General features: G+C 39.3%; 1 protein-coding gene across 2 annotated transcripts in view; it reads left to right on the top strand.

The window, feature by feature from the left end:
- LOC136858307 (centrosomal protein of 164 kDa) overlaps positions 1-19822 on the top strand; it is a 208807-nt gene that overhangs the window by 109179 nt on the left and 79806 nt on the right. For both annotated transcript variants that reach the window (XM_067137748.2, XM_067137749.2), the window contains exon 7: positions 6614-6887. In XM_067137748.2, coding sequence (XP_066993849.1) covers positions 6614-6887 — 274 coding nt within the window. The remainder of the gene's footprint in view (positions 1-6613; positions 6888-19822) is intronic.

Raw genomic sequence — 19822 nt, forward strand, 5'->3', positions numbered from 1 at the left:
CATCGTCGCCATAAGACCTATCTGTGTCGGTGCGACGTAAAGCCCGTAGCAAAAAAAAAACTCCTGGGGTGTCTGGACTCCTTGGACGACAACCCCTCCCCCCCCCATCCGGGTACCGCCATTACTCCCACCCCAACATAACTGCAGCATTTCATATATTCCGAGTACAAGTTAAATGAATGCAAAAATAAACAGTTTGAGTAAGGATGCAATATTCTGGTGTAGAATAAATACGGTAATGTTATTATAATAATGGTCATATGATAAGCAATAAAGAAGCGACATTTTATACAAATAATGCGGCCAAGATATACACACACACACACACACATCGGATACAGGTTTCTCATCCTTCTTGTTGTCCATGGCTAGATGATGAAGGCATGAGAATGATGGCCCACCGTGACTCTTTATTTCGACATTATAAACAAACCCTAGATGACACAGACTTCGAATCTAACCGCATCTTAAGAAATCGCACAAAGCAGTTAATCAGAAATTTAAAAATGTATATATTTCCGGAATTTAGCTAACAACTTAAATTCTAATCGCGCATGGGACCAACTTAGAGCTCTAGGAATAGGAAAACATCATCAGAGACAGATAACTCCTGACATTCCACTTGACGAACTGAACGATTACTTTAGTAGAATAAATATTCAACCTACCCAAATTAACTGCACCGACTCGCCGCCCTCCCCTCCAACTAATCCACCATTCACATTTCACAGTGTCACAAAATCAGGTTAAAAGGCTGTGTACTCGATTAAATCAGAGACTACAGGTGTAGATGATATTCCTATTACTTTTATACATAACATTATGGGTGCTATCTTGCCTATACTGACGCACATACTGAACTACTGTTTACTAAACGGAACTTTCCCTACTGTCTGGAAAACAGCCAATACTATATCGGTACCTAAGAGTTTAAACCCACAATCACCCTCTGACTATCGCCCTACTCCCTGCGCTTTCTAAAGACTTTGAACGTTTAGTATACGAAGAAGTTCTGGAATACCTAAATGAAAATGCTCTTTTGGACCCTTTGCAATCTGGATTTGAGAAGGGTCAAAGTACCACGACAGCACTTTTGAAGGTTACTGAAGACATTAGAAATGCTATGGACAAACGACTGCTCACTATACTTATTCTTCTTGACTTCAGTAGCGCCTTTGACACTATAGTAACTCCGACTATGATAAAAAAAATGGGGCTGCTAAATTTCGACCTGGCTGCGCTTAAGGTTTTTAGTTCTTATTTGAGTAACCGTCAACAGCATGTAGCAGTAAACGACAGGGCCTCTAAATGGAAAACGAAACTTAGTGTTGCCCCACAGGGCAGTGTTCTAGGCCCCTAATTTTCTGTATTTATATCAATCGAGGATTGTGGCGACGTTTAGTAAATTCACAGAGGCTTGCAGACTGAACACTAAAAGGCATAACAGTCTATAATGATTATGTATGTATGTATGTATGTATGTATGTATGTATGTATGTATATATCAATGACATACCATCTGTGACAGGAAATAACACACATTACCTCTGTGCTGACGACCTTCAAATATATTGATACTGAAAGACAAGATGTTAACAGGGACCTCCGAGGACTCAGTGTATATGCACAACGAAGCTCTCTTATACTAAACTGCAAAAAATCTCAATTATAATTGGATCTCAAAAATTACTGAACTGCTCGAACAATGTCGCAATCCTGCCTATCCTACTGAATGGTAATATTATTCCCTACAGTAAAACGGTTACAAATCCCGGCGTAATGATGAATGAAACAGTTGATTGGTCTGATCACACAAAAGAAATACGTAAAAAGATTTCTGGAGTTCTTCACTCTCTTAAACGGCAGAGGGATGTATTTCCATTTGAGCTACAGGCCAAACTAATACAGACACTCATTCTCCCTATTATTGATTATTGTGACGTTTTAGTTGACATGACGAGAGAAGAAACATTTAAACTTCAACGAGCACTGAATTCCTGCCTGCGATTTATTTACAATATCAGGTACGATGTTCATGTCACCCCACACTATCAAGCTGTCTCATGGCTGATGTCTGATAAATGTCGGCAGCTACTCACTTTAACGATGGTGATCAGTGTTAGCTGAAAGTATATTTCTTCTAAATTCAACTTCTTATCATCATTCCACAACTTAAATACACGTTCTAGATACATTCTTTTTATTCCACTGCACCGCACAAATAAAATTAATAGATCATTTGTGGTGACTGTCGCCAGATTATGGAATTCCCTGCCAGTTCAGGTCAGAGAAAGTAGCTGTTTTTAATCACGATTTAGGGTCACCTGCCGAGACTACCTGCTGAGGACAGCTGACTGAATGGTTGATGAATGTGTGCGTTCCTGAGGATTAGTCATTTTTAAGAGTTTTTTAGTTATTAGTTCTAATATTAATTTAGTGAGTAATTTATTTAAATTTATTTTCAATTCTATTAATTTATGTAGTTTTAACTATTTTAAGTATCTCAGTATTTTATTTAAGATTCTGCTTAATATGCGGTTAAGTGTACGAGAGGGCCTGGAGCCCTAACTTCACCACTCTACTGAAGGCACTAATAAATAAATAAATAAATAAACAAACAAACGAATAAATAAATATATAATGTAAAGCGTATGGGTACAGATATTTTGTTAGTTGGTAAAGAAAGGGTACACCTCACAACGTATGCTGTGTAGGGTTTACCTTGTCCTATTAGTTTCCCTCGCAGTTAGGGGCACGCACCTGTGAGCTTGCATCCGGGAGATAGTGGATTCGAACCCCACTGTCGGCAGCCCTGAAAATGTTTTCCCACGGTTTCCCATTTTCACACCAAGCAAATGCTGGGGCTGTACCTTAATTAAGGGCACGGCCGCTTCCTTCCCACTCCTAAGCCTTTCCTATCCCACCGTCACCATAAGACTTATCTGTGTCAGTGCGACGTAAAGTAAATTGTTAATTACTTTTCCACGCAAGCCTGGGATACAGAATACAGCAGTATAAAGTTAGAGTTTTATGACGCTAATATTCGTATGTATAATTTTTATTTACGTGCCAGAAACTAACGACACTGAGCTGTTGCCATTTCAACACCATTTTAAGGGCCATCGACCCAAGCCGGGATTTGAACCTGCGAACTCAGACTCAGAAGGGCAGCAACTCAACCAACTGAACCACATGAAAAGGAGGCGTTTGTGATTATTGTTATAAATAGATGCAGTTAGTACTTTTACAAAGGTTTTATGAGGAGCATTTAATAAGGCGTCCGTTTTCTTACTGTCCTAAATGCACGAGGCCGGACAGAAGAACTAGCTGAAAGCTGAAGAGCCTTGCAGGGGTGTCGCTTCCTTCTCTGTACACTTTTCCAAACCAAACTCCATGGCGTAACAGCCCCGAAGGGCCATCGCCTACCAAGCGACGGCTGTTCAGCCCGGAGGCCTGCAGATTACGAGGTGTCGTGTGGTCAGCACGACGAATCCTATCCACCGTTATTCCTGGCTTTCTAGATCGGAGCCGCCATCTCATCGTCAGATAGCTCCTCAATTGTAAGCACGTGGGCTGAGTGTACCTCGAACCAGCCCTGACCTGGCCTGGAATCCAACCCAGGGGCTCTGGTAAGAGGCAGGCATGCTACCCCTACACCATGGGGCTGGCTGGATACTTTTAGGTCTCCTTATTTTAGAATTTGACTTAAGGCATCCTGAATTCGATTCCCGGCACTGACAGAGTTAAGAAAGGCATGGGATGGGGAGGATATAGCTTTGTTTGTGGGTGCAGTAGAGTTGGCCTTGAGTCTCCCGTAATTGAAAATCTACGACCTGGAAGGTAGTCACTTTCACGGGGTGTAGTACCAAAGTGGTTCCTTTTTTTAAGAAAAATTAAATGAAGATTCTACTTCCTCACAAACGAAGAAGGAACAGTTTCAATAATGCAGTCGGTTTATGTTAAGAGTACAGAAGGTATGATTGTACATGGTAACAATCAAAACCAACAATATCTACTGAAGATCCGTCACCGCACTCGGTAGGACCGGCTTTCTTTTCATATCCACCGGGCGAGTTGGCCTTGCGGTTACGGGAGATAGTGGGTTCAAACTCCACTGTCGGCAACCCTAAAGATGGTTTTATGTGGTTTCCCATTTTCACACCAGGCAAATGCTGGGGCTGTACCTTAATTAAGTCCACGGCCGCTTCTTCCCACTCTCAGCCCTTTCCTTTCCCATCGTCGCCATAAGACCTACGGTGCGATGTAAAGCAAATTCTAAATAAAAATTAAAAAATCTTTTCACAACCCCTTCCAAGGAAAAGTTGTATCCACACTACTGGTCTGGACTTAAATTATTTTGTGGGTACGCCACTGCATCCACTCACCATTTAAGGTACAAGGTAAGTCCGAAGAATGGTTGGATACTCAAAATACACCACCATAAATGATGAGGTCCTGGCTCAAAAGTACAAGGAAAGGTAAGGGACGGGATCTAGTGTTTTAAGTAGAATCCATATCAATAGAACGTGATTTCCCATTTTCAAAATGCTTCATGTATCGACTGCAATTCAAGCCTGGGCCGTCCTGTTGAGAAGATAGAACCATTGGGACTGAGTTATCACGCCCGCCAATTACAAATTAGTTACCTGCACTTTTGATGGTGCCATTTGAGGTTCCAATCAGTCTCCGGGCATTTGACAAGATATACAGGCCCACCTATCGAACTTAGGCACGCATCCGCGATTGTCTTGCTACTGTAAGAATAAAAAAACTTTTTTCATAACTTACCGAGAATTCACATAGTGTTGGCTTATCAGTGACAAAACGGCTCCTCTTCAAAAAAGTTACTTATATGGCACAAATTGAGGAACTAACGTGCAGCTCACAATCCCGTCACAGTCTTCCCAACGCTGCAACTTAAACACAGCACATCTCTCAACCACAGTACAACCCGAGGATCCCTAGGACATTGTTGTTTCCTGGAACCGATATGCAATAGCTGACATGATGTTGTAAGCTTGCAAATGTTTCTGGACGTGGCCCCCGTTATCTCGGTGGTCACGTTCCGGCCCCCTACTGAGTAATCCCTTGCTAATTGCCCCTTTCTTCATGTCTTGACATTATTGTCAACACACGGTTACATTCTCAATAGCGAGACCTCTACAGGGAAATATCCCCGCGCATCACAATCCTAATTGTCTTCCTTTCATTCAAGCAGTACAAATATGGAGAATTATGTATGGCCCTATTGAGCCTTACTAGTAGATTCTTTGTCGCTACGTTAACTTAACATTTCGACGTAAGTTTTTAAGTTGTTGGTACCGTACGTAAAACAACGGCTGATCCTCGCTCTAGTTTCAGGAAATATTTTTTGGGGGGGGGCCGGCCCCCTGGGCCTCCCCCTTGGCTACGCCAGTGTCGCTTAGTAATGAAAATTTTCCAGCTGTCTTTAAATTTGCATGAAACTATAGTTGTGCAAGTTTGCGAGTACTTACATTTGTGAACAAACATATTCAAAAATTATGTTTAACAAATCAAAATTATGTTCTTGTGTTAGTGGTGAGCACTTACATTCCATTCTGAGGGGGGCTGTGTCAAATCTGTCTCCAGATATTTCAACGCTACCACTCATTAATTGCTAAGTTTATCCAAAGTTACAGTGTATTGTTTACTTTTCTCAACAATGTTTTGTATCGTGTGTCAGGTTATTGTTTGTATTGTCGATTAGCCATGTGAGAGGTTGGTTGGTGATTGAAGAAGTGAGCCCCTGGGTGTGTGGATGTATTTGTGTGTTAGGAAAGGACAGGCAGGGAAGAATAATGTGGCCCGTGGTTCATTTAGGAATCTGCCTTTCAGCCTGGCTACAAATTAAGTTGAGCATCCCTGGTGTAAGTGGTTAATAGATAGGAATTCCCAATATTTAATTATAACAATTTATTATTGATTTTTACTTAACCTCAAACCTAAACATTACCAAACTTACTCCATAACTAAGAAATGACAAACACTACCAAGAGTCATTAAATCTGGTACAGTGAAAAGGAGTATTTCAAAATTCTGTTACATATCTCAGTTCACATGAATACCCTCTCGATTAACTAAGAGGACCATGAGAAATGTCTAATTTCAGGAATCTCACAAAGGTTACCATTACCAGAAGATGAGATTGAAGAAGAGGGGGAAGAGAACAGTGAAACTGGACCCTAGGCAATACTTTCTAAGGCTTCAGAAGTATTAAATTTATTTGAGCTTTTATTTTGATGCAGTATGTTACAGCTATCTTTTAGTATTCTTGTGTATAAAATTCTAGAAACACAATGCCCCATCTTTAGCAAAATAAGGAAAAATGATTAAATATTAAAATAAAGAATAATGATTAAACATTTTGTGTACTGAATTATGTTTCTTTCAGTTTTATTCCATTTCTGTTGTATAATTCATTTGTTCCTTTTTTTAATCATCCTCTGTTAAGAGACAACAGTATTGCAGCAATATTTCTAATTATATATATGCCCTAACTCTATACATAATCATAATAAGTATGGAAAGACCTACTTACCATAGTTATGTAGTGGAAGATGTCCTAGGTTTGATATTCCTCTTTTCTTTATAGCTCGAACAAGAAATAAGCAAGATTCATCGGGCACACGAGGATCTGGTTCAGTCATCAGAACGTCGAGAACGACTAGAGCGCACAGCTAGAGCCCGATTACAGGCTGATTGCCGCAGACTACAGGAAATAAATCGATCTTTACGTGAGCAGGTTGATATGTTGTCCACGCAACTTCTTACTGTGAGACCACAGTCAGAGCTTGGCGATACCAGTGAGAACCTGCGCAAGGAACTGAGTAAAAGAGAAGTGCTTATCGCACAACTCATTACACAAAGTAAGCTACAGATACTTAAATTGGAATAATGAACTGCATTATATTATTTTAGTAAAAGGTACTGAAAGCTATCTTTCTCCTGCTAGATATAGTATGTAATACAAAGTGCAGATAAAACTATTTCTATCTGAGGTGCTAGAATAGTGTCTTAACGGAGCAGTTTGGGTAAAAAGTGATTTACAGTTAAATGAGAGAGGAAATAATTTTATGATACACTTTTTTCTTTTCTTCTCTCCATTACCTCTGTGACAAGTGACCAGCATTTGAAGTTGGAGTGCATTTCTATGTTACATTAGTAGAGGTAACCTCTATCTATGCCTGTAAGTAACCAGTGTACTGCAATGCCAGCACAGTCACAGAAGTGAAACTGCAAGTTACATATGTGCGCAGTTTTTAAGTTACTTAATCGTTATGTGAAAGTGAAGTAGTTAAGTGATGTATTTTAATATTTACACAAACTACCTCAACAGTGCTGTGTTTATAAATGTAATTCGATGCATGAGAAAGGTACCTTTATGCTGTCTTTCCACCAGTTTCCCAGTTGTGAAAATCTCCATCTAGATTCAAGTTATAAGAATGCAGTATCAACAGAGAAGGTTTTAAGCCTACAAAATACACTGTGGTTTGTTCTAAGTGTTTTGATGTGAATGAGTTTGAAGAATCTTCTCTCCCGAAATGAAAGTTGTTGCCAACTCAAAAAATTCAGGGATTGTAGAAAATAGCTGCCTACTCAAAGCTGTACCATATTTGCTCTCATAATTTTCACACTTTCTTGCAAAAACATTCTGTTCTAAAATCAAACTGCAGAAATTACGATTACTTTTTCTCAAAGGTTTGAAGTTACACTGACATTGCACATAAAATCAATCAAATCGCAGTAACTGTGAAAATAACCATTTTGTATGAACATTGAACATTTATATCTTAGAAGTGAAGCCTCCATGGTGTGAAGAATTATTTAATTTAATTTCCGGGTTGAACCGTGTTGTAGTTGTCTGCACATCACGTACAGTTTACCGACGTTTCAAATACATTGCAGTATTCTTTATCAAGGCGACTGAAATACCCCTACTCGATCCGAGGTAATCAGTCTCCCAGGCAGAAATTTACACTACTAGAGTGGCCCTGACCTTGGCCTTTTATATCCTAGCCTTTCTGGCTGTCTCGTGAGTATTCTGGAAGGTATGTGTCACAGCCAGGTAGTGGGGGCTTGCCCGCGCTGTTATGTAATGGGGTTCCGGCCCGTGTGTTTATGTTGTGGTCTGTCTGTCTTAAACTATGAATGATAGGCATCCAAGAATTACTGATTTTATATCCTTCTTCTAAATTTATGTTGTTTGGATGTTTCTTGATTTCGATAGCCTCACGGATTTTCCTTTCCAGATAGCTGCTAGGATCTTGGTCTTGTCAAATGATATTCCATGCCTTGTTTCGTAGCAGTGCTTGGCTACCGCTGAGATATCTGTGTTTTGGTTCTTGGTGTGACGGATATGTTCTTTTAGGCGGGTGGAGATCAGACATTTTGTTTCACCAACGTAACAGGCTCCGCAGCTACATTCAGTGTGATATACTCCAGGGGCCTGTAATTTTATTGTGTCTTTTACTGGTGGTAGATAACGGGCTAGCTTCCGGTGAGGTTTATAGATAGTTTTTATGTCGTATTTGTCCAGTATCTTGCCGATCCTGTTTGTAGTATTTTTAATGTATGGCAGTGTCGCTGTTTACGGGCGGGTCAGTTCTTCTTTCTCGTTGTTTTCTTCTAGGGCGGCCTTTTCTTTGTTCTCTTCTGATTTTTTAAGGACACGTTGGATGTTATTGAGCGAGTAGCCATTTTTCCTGAGGGTTCTCGTGAAGTGTTCTTTCTCTTTCTCTAGGTGCTCTGAGTCAGATATCTCTATGGCCCTTTTCACCAGTGATCTTACGACAACCTGCTTTTGTGATGGGTGATGATGAGACGAGGCGTGTAGGTACCTGTTTGTGTGAGTGGGTTTCCTGTATACTTTGTGAGTCAGGGTCCCATTGGAGTTGCGTTTTACTAGGACATCCAGGAACGGTAGTTTTCCGTCTACTTCTATTTCCATGGTGAACTGAATATTTACGTGTATAGAGTTGAGATGGTCGAGAAATAGCTGTAGGTTATTGCTCCCGTGAGGCCAGATTACGAATGTGTCATCCACAAAACGGAGAAAACATTTCGGTTTCAGGGTAGATGTAGCTAAGGCTTTCTGTTCAAAGTGTTCCATATACAGTAGAAGTCCGTTTGTAGTGAGAATTCATAACAGCGAAAAATTTACTCGTTATAACGGATTGTCGTTATATCTGATTTTTGTATAAAAGTCGGAATACTCTTCATGCACTTTAAAATCGGCATGAAACGGCAATCAGTCTGTTCAGAACTTGCGTTTCCGTAGATGATATCCACACTACGGCTTACTTGTTATTTTTCGTAATCCGATATTACGTGAAAGTGTATGTTTCATTTCATTCTGAAAAAAATATAGTACCGTATATCTCTGAATCCAAGATGAACCCCACTTTTTCCTTCAAAAAATTTTATTCAGGCTCAAAAAGAAGTTTGTAAAATCATATAAATGCCTTGTCTTACAGTAGGCCTACGCATTTTTAGACTATTTTTAGACGCCGAACATTGACTTTTATCATGCCGTATTTCTTTATTTTTGGTGGCTGCACAATTATTTATTTCCGCGGGTTTAAGGACCATTGGCATCATAATACCGAAGAGAACTCATTGAAAATTTCCGGCAATACCTATTCCATGCGTCTCTACAATACAATGATCCATCAGGAAATTATTCTTGCTATCTATAAAACTGTTACTTTTACGCAGCGTCAGATATAACCGGCTGCCGCTACACGCACGTCTCGCTTGCCGGTTTCGGCCAAATTCAGCGGCTAGCGATGTATTGGCCTAATCGCGAACGTTGAAAGTCAACGAACAAGTTTATTGCGCCACGGTATGGCCATTCCGCCCTTGCGTTTTTCGTGCACATACCTTACAATTTCATCTTTGACTTCTTTATAGCGTCCTTGTTGCGGACTACTGAGTGCATTTTTTGTGCAGTACGCATTTTTTAGCTCTTCGTCTTCACGCTAACGCCAAATATTGGCTTTAGTTAGGCCTATGCCGTATTTTCTTGCGGCTGCACAATTATTCTACATTTCCGTGTGTTTAATAAACATTAACTTATAATTGGCATCATAATATCGACTAGAACCCGTTGAAAATTTGCCGGCAATACCTTTTCCACGTATCTTTACAATACGACTATCCATCACGAAAATATTCCTGCTGTCTATAAACCTTAATTTTACTAAGTGTCAAGTACAATAGACGCGTTATGACTCTGCCACTGAGTAGCCATGTCTTTTCTAAGAATTCGAAGGGTTGCATACTTTGATGCCATTCTGCAGATTTGAGAAACACACAGGCTCTGTACAACCGGTTGTCACGGCTAGTGATGTGTAGTAAAGAGGCGGTCGTTTATTGTCAACGAGTTCTGTGCGCGTGTGAAAAGAAGCAGCGTTGTTACCGCGGTAGTTGCCAGTGGTATCCATTAATGTACTGTTAGGCCGCGAATGCAACAACCCTTGAGTTTTCGCATGAGATTCTGAGGGGGGGGGGAGGGGGGGGAAGTGTTGGATTCGGAGAAATACGGTATCACTCCTGAGGTTTTTGTGGCAAACACCTCGGCTTTCTTCTTCAAACAGCGTCACCTAACCTAACCGTATATGTAGCACATCATGAAAACATATTTGAAACGCATGTAGAGAAATAACCTCCTCGCGAAAAATTTACTTGTAAATAGCCGTAACTAGACGCGAGAAGATATGAAATATCCTCTTAAATCAGTGATGTACTCTGCCATATCTTGAGGTGTATCACATTCTTACTTAATTTCCGTATATAACATTAAAATTAAGATATCGTTTACTTCAGTCTTTATTTTTAATGAGTTAACAGCTGCTATCGGCCACGTTATATACGCATTTATTGCGAAAACAAGTTTTCCTCTTTCATTTCAAATTTTCCTTAGAGTACAGCAGTCAGTGGGTATTACTAATAAACTCCAACATCGCCTTTGAATGTCAACGAGAGAGCTCGCAAATGCACAAAGTGAGCAAACTATACCGTACCGAAGATGATCGATAGCATTTTGTTGCAAACATTTCAGTTTTCTTATTCAAACAGCGTTACGTATCCTAACTTAACCGTACTATACGTATGATGAAAACACACTTCAAGCGCCAGTAGAGAAATTACACATTTCTCGCTATAAATTCTCATAATAGCCTTTCCGTAATTTAACCAGACGCGACAAAATATAAACTAACCTCTGAAATCAATTAAGCACTCTGCAATATCTCAAGGTGTATCCCATTCTTACTTAATTGAAGTATTTAGCCTCAAAATTAAACGGTCGTTTAGTCAGCCTTAATTCTAACGAGTTAACAACCGTTATCGGACACGTTATTTACGCATTTATTACGAAAATATGTTCTCTTTCATTTCGAAATTTCTTTACGGAACAACTGTCGACGGATATTACTAATCGACTCCGACATCGCCGAATGTCGACGAGAGAAATCGCTAGTGCACATAGCGAGGAAACGATGCCGAAGGTAATCGATCACATGCAATATCATCGCTGGGGTGCATAAATAACTGTAACGGAAAAAATCGCGCGCGCTTAATCGCTCGTAATAGCGGATGCGCCAGTGATAGAGTTCTCGCTGTAACCGAAGGACGATACACAGTTTAACCCCTCAGCGTCGCAGCCATTTAAATAGCTTCCTACCCCGCGGCCGGATGAGATTTCAACTACGCGCGACTGAAATACATTGATTCACTCAAAGCGTTACTACAAGTATAAGAGTAGTCCGATTTTCACGAAATTTGGAATTCCTTATGACAGAACTATGTACATGCAGATAATTACATAATTGTTTCACATTTCCTTAGTAATTTAGTTCCGTGTGATAGAGTTCGGAGCACTCTTTGAGACAGGGACTCAAGTCACACTCCTGGCAGCAGTACACTGACGTCTTCTTTCCGCCGTGTTTTGAACACAGGATACAATGTCTCTGAGGTTTGGGTTTCCAACTCTTGGGTGCTAATTTCCTGATAAAATGTCTTTCCTGCAACCTTGGAACTGTATTATCTGATGCGCGCCGGCCTTGAATATTTCGTTCCCCTCCCTCCCGAGCGTATTTTGTAAACAAACCTTTCACCAGCTGAACCCGATAAGGTAATTGCTCAATATTTGTCTCTGTGACCTGTGTGAGTATTATTAGAGAATTTAGCAATCAAAATTCACCGTTGAAAACTTCTCTTTGACCTGTATAATTATCTATAGTCTCTTACACGAAATTTCCAAGTACTGTTTCCTCCTCATCGTCACTCTCATCATTTACCACTGCTACATCATCTATTTCATTATCGCTGCTGCTTATACTGTCACTACTACTTCCGACTAAACTTTCATCTGAATTATACAATATTTCAAGCACATTACTGTCAGTCAAACCACGGCTGAGCGCGGCGCGTCACACGGACTGATGAAGCTGCAGCGAGACCGAAGGCAGCAGTACGAAACTGAATGAGGGGAATAACATTTATGACGAAACAAACCAACTCGATACATATTTCAGATAGAAGGTCGAGACAACGTCTTTCAAACGAGATATATACCATGAACAACTGGTTCTCGTATCGTATGACAGAAAGCAGCACTAACTGATGCCTACACAGAGCGCTCGTGGAGAGTTACGAAAATATTACAAGCTGAGAAATAAAGACAAATATAATAAATAAACCGCACTCCCAATGCACAAATAGAGCAAAGAACATCACACGAAAAGACAAACTTCTCAGATCATCATTTACTTATTTTATTCTGTGGGAAAGAATGAAGCAAACAGACTTTAAAAAAGCAAGAGATTAGTGCTCAGACTTACTTGACAAACAATTATCCTTGCAAAAACAACTACATTATAACGATTTTTCAATTCTTATTTACAACACTGATGAACCCAAAAATGTCTTCTTGGAAACAGAACAATTTGCATATCAGTAACTCCAAAACTCTTCGCGCTATAGCCGTAAACGTGAAACCATGTATGGGTCTATACGACGTATAGAGGTCGGCGGCTACGGAAGAAAAGAGGGTCTATACCACGTATAGAGGTCGGCGCTGAGGGGTTAATATAGGAATTTTGAAGGGACAGAAAAATGTCGTCGCTATAATGGAGTTCTCGTTATATGCCGTACTCGTTATAGCGGACTTCTACTGTACATGTTTGCTATTATTGGTGAGAGTGGCGATCCCATCGCGGCCCCTTCTGTCTGTTCGTAGAAATCCCCTTTGAAATAGAAATAAGTGGCGTTAAGGCATTCTTTAGCTAGTGTTGACAGGTCTTCTGGAAGTTTCTGGTCTAATAGCGGAAATACTTCTTTTAGCGGCACCTTGGTGAAAAGTGACGTGCAGTCAAAACTTACTAATAAGTCCGTATTTTCAATTGATTGGTCCTTAAGGAGCTGGATGAAATGTCGGGAGTCTTTCACGTAGGTTTCAGTGTGTCCTGTATGTGGCTGAAGTAGTTGAGCTAGGTAACGGGCGATATCGTGCGTGGGAGATCCTATAGTGCTCACGATAGGTCACAGACCACAAAATCCTAGTGAGGTGGAAACGAGCAATCGGTCCTTTAAGATGTTAACAAGTACAACGTTCCCAGTTCAATGCGGACCTCAAAAGATCGCTGTCCATGCGAAGCACGATGAAGCTCCATTGCTCCATTAAAGCGACTCTGAAGATTTTATTGAAGTATTTTAATATGATTCTACGTCACGTTTTAAGAAGTGTGTTAAATTAAGCTAATGTTTCTTCAAGACTATTTTATTTTTAAGTTGTTGTTCTTTTAAATCCACGTTATTTTATTAGTGAGCAAACCAGTTTACATATGTTTTCACCAATTTAAGGTTTAAGACTCGCAAGTCTCGGACTTGTAGAAAATATGGACTTCGAGACAGTATAATTGTAACACAGTTTTAGGTTGTTAATATGGTTTTAAATTGTGTTCAATTTGACATAGATAAACTTATGTGATTGCCAATTTTTCCAAGAACCTATATCAGCTGATGATGATGCAAAAAGGGCGTCGAAACTAGTTCTGATTGAAATATATGTTGTAATTTCATCTAAACAACAGTTTTTATGTATCGAATAAGGTGGATCCAAATTATAATAAAAGTTGTAATCTTGGTTCAATACGGACAAACAATGAAATTTATTAATTAATTTACAGACAATTCAATGGTCTTCATTCCGTCCCACAGCAATTAAAATCACTTGGCAACCCTCTACCTCTGGATAATCTTACAACATGCCTTAATATCTATAACGTTTCCGATAACTGAAAACCACATTTGAGCACTTCTAAAATGAATATTCATCTTATCTATACGTGAAACATGCTCCATATAATTTCAAACAAATCAAGCACTTGAATAAACAAAACAACCCTACTCTACTCCATTAAATAATCAAAATTATGATGAGTGCTTGATCTAATTATGTACATATTAATTTGTCCCTTTGTCTATCTATCTCTGAATTTATACGAGCTGGAAACTGTTTTTAGCACTGCATCCTACTGGTATTCATGCCAGCTTGAAGAGGTAATCCTTGACACTTTGTATTATTACATATTTTAAATCTTATAAAAACAAAACAAATAACTTTTGCACTCTTAATAATTTGCACTCTAACTTTAACATATATAAATTTAACACTCTTGGCTTTTTATCTAGCCCACTTGATGTAAATATACATTATTCATTCCTTTCCCGGACACTAGGAATACGTAATACCTCGGTATCACTTTCAGCGGCCCGATGCGCACTCAATTTCTCACGTTCGCGTAGCTGACCTGGTATCAGTTATTAATTGACTGTTTACTTGGTGAAATTCCGTCGAACACCCACGACCGTTCTCACGTAACGTACTTCCTATTCTTGATATGGAACCTCACACTCCTATCCGTAGGTGTTGATTTAATGAGTTCTGTATATACTCGAACTCCTGCTGGTATACTGTTCAAGACTGTAATATGAACTACTTCACGTCATGGTTCACTGTGCTACATAACATTATAATACCTCAAACAATATTCCACGAGTGACTACACACACGTACTGGCGTAGTAATAGCACGAGCAATTTATCACAAGTAAGATACTTCCGTCTCCACGACCATGTATTTATATTCGACTCCCCTCTCCTCCGAGTTCACGAGAGGTCATCTTAGGGCACGCAGTTCCAATATCCTCATACCACTATTTGTGGCCCAGCCAGTGGCTTAAACTTAGGATCCACTGATGTAATTATGTTATATTAGCCTATATGCCAAGCCTCAAATAATATCGTTAGCTGGTAATTGATATGATCGTGAATTTACCTCCTGTATCCCAGGCTGGGATTTCGCACTGTTTTGTAGCGTCTCTTGCCTGCGGCCAATCAATGGATAGCGTCCATGAATTCTCAGAATTTCTCCAGTCAATCTCCCTCAATTAATAACTGTTAATAACTTTTATTATATGGTTAGGCTTCTAAATTTCACCTTATCTCGAATTTATAAATCACTTTCTTCTATAAATTTAATCCGTGGAGTTAACGTTGATAGTACTTCTTACAATACTAAGTTGTCATACCTGCTTCTGGTCTGCGAATTTTACGATTGGTCCAAGCTCATGCGGGACTGAGAAGTTATATATTTTTTTCTTTAAGTACCAACCTTGCATTCATCCCTCGCTAGTACATTGGAGATCCCTTGACGTCATTTCTAGGAATTCAGCACCCGGCCCCATCCAGTGTGTCGCACTATAATTTCGCCCGTGACTCTGAAACCTTTCCACTGACTTGGAAATAACTCTTGCCTGTCTCTTCCCCCTCGTCACAAGTTCTGAGAATTCTAATTCTGCTGGCCATTGTATTTCTTAATCTTAGAGGCAACAGCAGTCTGTGCCAGGTTTCACAATACAGTACTATCTCGGCCTGGCCTGTACTTACAATATATAAAGTAAGATATTCTTGCTTCTGAAAATGAAATAAATATTCCTCAATAATTAATTACAATTGAATGACGCCTATCACACCCCCACCAGGGCGCAATATGGAGACTTAATCATGTATTCCTATCTTCATGCCCCTTCTGGTATTGGAAGATATTTGTGTTGTGAATTTCTTTCTTGTAAATGTGAAGTGGATGTCTGCACAGAGTGAACATGAATGACAGCATTACAGTTCTACGTACTGCTTCTAGATGGGAGCACTGATCCCTGCTGGATAGAATACGAACAGTAGTTACCTTAGTATTACTATGCGTATATGAGAGAAAGTTGTGATTGGCAACTTAATAGGGTTTCTATCACGCTGTCACTGAGAGAATCAAGATACCGTGATGCCATTGTTTACCAGAAGAGAGACAGACATATTTCCAACATGTGATGATTTATTAGTTAAGAAAACAAAATCGGAGCGCTGCTCAGGCGCTGTATGTGGCAGTAAATGAGGGAGCCCTAGCAACACTTCGGCACCATGTTCAGTGTTTTAAGTTTATTCCTCTCCATTCCGTTGGAAAGCTTTTCCACTCCAATTTCCTTCCTGATGTCCTCATTACTTACTCTGTCCTCTCTTGTCTTGTTTACTATCACACTTCTGAACAATTTCATTTCACTGGTTTGGATTTTATTCTGCTCTTTTTGTCAGTGTCCAGGTCTCTGACCTTCTCATCATATAATGCACACAAAAAAGTCACTTTACTTTTTTTTTACTGTATCTCATTTATTGCACTGTATGATTTAATTTTTTAAGTGGGTTATTTTTAATGGTTTAATGTTATTTATCGGGATGTTAGTTCCCTTTGTTTTGACGTGAAGATCTATTATACTGTTCTAGTTTGAATTTTAATATATTTCTTTCAAATTTTATGTAATCTTAATGTATATTGAATTAGTTTGGGAAACATACAAGATTATTTCATGTTAATATTTCAAAAATAAATTAGCATAATGAAAATTCATATTTTTAAAGGTTCACGATATAAAGGTAATCATTAGGGTAGATGTTATCTATATCGTCTCAATTTGGACCCTGGTGACATTGTGACATTTCAGATTGTTATGTAACTGCTATTGTTGTTTGTCCAATTCTTTTAGTTTGACGTTGTCTTGTTGTTTGTGTTCTTTGTCTGTGCTTTGTAATTGTTGTCGACAAGGTCATGTAAAGATGTGATGCTGTTCTGTAGTGTCTGTGTTCTGGATGCTTTGTTTAATTTTATCTTACTTGTGGTGTCTGCTGGTGTAAGGTCACTTTCCTTCAAATTCTTTCTTATTTCCTTGTTAGTCCTGTTTTGATCTCGAGTGGTTCCAATATTTCACCCTTGAGAACGACATTTTTGATTTGGTGTTTGTTATCACCATATCTCTGTTTATTCTCCTGTTGTAATCCATTATTAGTTTGAGACTCATGATCTGGTCAGAACAGCTCCTCCAGGGTCTGAAAACCCCCTGGTACTCTCCTAGTTCCTTCTTGAGTTGTGACCCAATTCTGTTAAGGATGATTCTTGAAAGGATTTTGTATGTAATGTCTAGGAGTGAGATTCCCCTGTCTGTTTTGTCAGTTTTTTTGTACGATGGGTGGATAATGGCTGTCATCTGGTGTTCTGGTAGTTTTTATTTAATACATATGTTGACAAGCTGTTGATGAAGGGCAAGTTTTGCTAATCTTTCTGTATATTTCCAGATCTCTACAAAGGTCTGATCTTCTTCTGGTGCCTTTGTAATTTTTCTTCTCATCCAGTGCTTGGTAAACATCTTTTATTGTGGTGGGGTTGATTATTGGGGTGTTGGAGTTCAAGTTAAGGAGTCCTGTTGGTTCCTCTCAATTTAGGAGTTTAGTGAAATATTTAGCCAGGATTTCTTAACTGTCTTTATTCTGATGGGCCAGCTTACCATCTTTCATTAGTAGGATTGGGGATTTGTGTTTTTAAGGTTGCTTTTTGAATGTTTTGTAGTAATCTCTCGATTGTGTTCTATTGAATTCTTCTTCATTTAATTCCGGTGCATCCTTATGGTGTTGTCTCCTAATTCTCCTAGGTTTGGGTTGTTTCCTTTCTTTGCTGTACTAGATTTTGGAAGGATATTCCTGATTTCTAGGATTGGCCTCATAGCCATATTTGATGTCTTTTCTCCACTGTTTCGTCACATTTGTTGTTCGAACATTGATGCTTTATAATGTTTTTTGGGGGGGGCCAATTCTGCTGTATAAATTAATTATTAAAGATGGATTTATCATTTAGTAGTCTCCTGCATACAGTAGTAAATAATTTTTGCAAATGCACATAGTTTTAGCAAGTCTATTCACTTAATGTCATAAATAAAAATGTGGCTACTTTGTCATCTCACTAGCTAATTAGGAAAATTGAAGACATTTCATTTTGATGTTTCGTGATTAAGGGAATGAAATTTATATAACTGTCCTAATCAACAATATCACTAATTTGTACACTTTCCAATAAACACAGGTATTCCTTATAAGTAAAGATGTTTCATTCTGATGTTTTGTGACTAAAGGGATTTTGGGGTTATTACCCTAATCACTATGCCTCTGATTCTCTCGCTTTCCACGAAGCTAGATTGCCGAATTTTGGTACAGATGTCCCTTATACATTAATTAGGAGAAGTAAAAATCTTTTAATGTAATGTTTTGTGATTAAAGGTGTGAAATCGGGGTATACTACCCTAAACAACAATATGACAACAACATCACTAATTCTCATGCTTGCCAGGGAAGTAGATGACTGCAATTTGGCACAGGTGTGTCTTATAAGCTAATTAGGAAATTTGCTTTCATTTCATTCTGATGTTCCATGATTAAAGAAGTAAAATCTGGGTAATTACCCCGTCAACAATATACAGTAACTGATTCTCATCTTGCAGTTGCTAGAGGCTGAAATTCGGCACAGTTGTTACTTATGAGCTAATTAACCCCTTAACTGGGGAATAGTTTCATAACATCAACCAGCCAGTGGGTCATTATTCAGCGCAACGCGCACTTTTGGAATGGGTACAGTAGCATGTGGCAGATGTAAATACAAAAAAACAAAAACAAACCCCGTGGCACTACAGCCCTTGAAGGGCCTTGGCCTACCAAGCGACCGCTGCTCAGCCCGAAGGCGTGCAGATTACCAGGTGTTGTGTGGTCAGCACAACGAATCCTCTAGGCCGTTATTCTTGGCTTTCGAGGACGGGGCCACTATCTTACCGACAGATAGTTCCTCAATTCTAATCACGTAGACTGAGTGGACCTCGAACCAGCCCTCGGGTCCAGATAAAAATCCCTGACGTGACCAGGAATCGAACCCGGGGCCTCCGGGCACGAGGCAGGCACGCTACCCCTACACCACGGGTTGGCGTAAATATAAATACTCGACAGAAAAATATATTGTACTTCATTTATTTAAATTATGAGTGATATGGTAGATATTCAATAGCATTATGTTATTACCGTTTTTCTTGTAAACCCATAAATATATACATATATACACATTGTGTTCATACAAAAGTGAATTTAAAAAGGGTTCCTTTCATTATTATGATGACATTTTACAAGTTTTCAGATATGTGTCGATAGGTTCTACATACTTTTTCATAGGTCATTCAGAAATTGCGCACAGTGTGCTAAATATGGGAGCAAGGGAAGCACAAAGTGCCACGTCACATTCCTCACAGCAGTAGACAGTTTCCCGTCACCTCTGGTTTGACAGGCACACAACACAACGTTTTCTTGAGTGATTCCTACATCCGGTCGGCAGATTCTCAGATAATTCAACATCTTTCCTAACCAAGCCATTATCACG

This window comes from Anabrus simplex, chromosome 1, assembly GCF_040414725.1.
Source record: "Anabrus simplex isolate iqAnaSimp1 chromosome 1, ASM4041472v1, whole genome shotgun sequence".
In the NCBI taxonomy this organism is placed as follows: domain Eukaryota; kingdom Metazoa; phylum Arthropoda; class Insecta; order Orthoptera; family Tettigoniidae; genus Anabrus; species Anabrus simplex.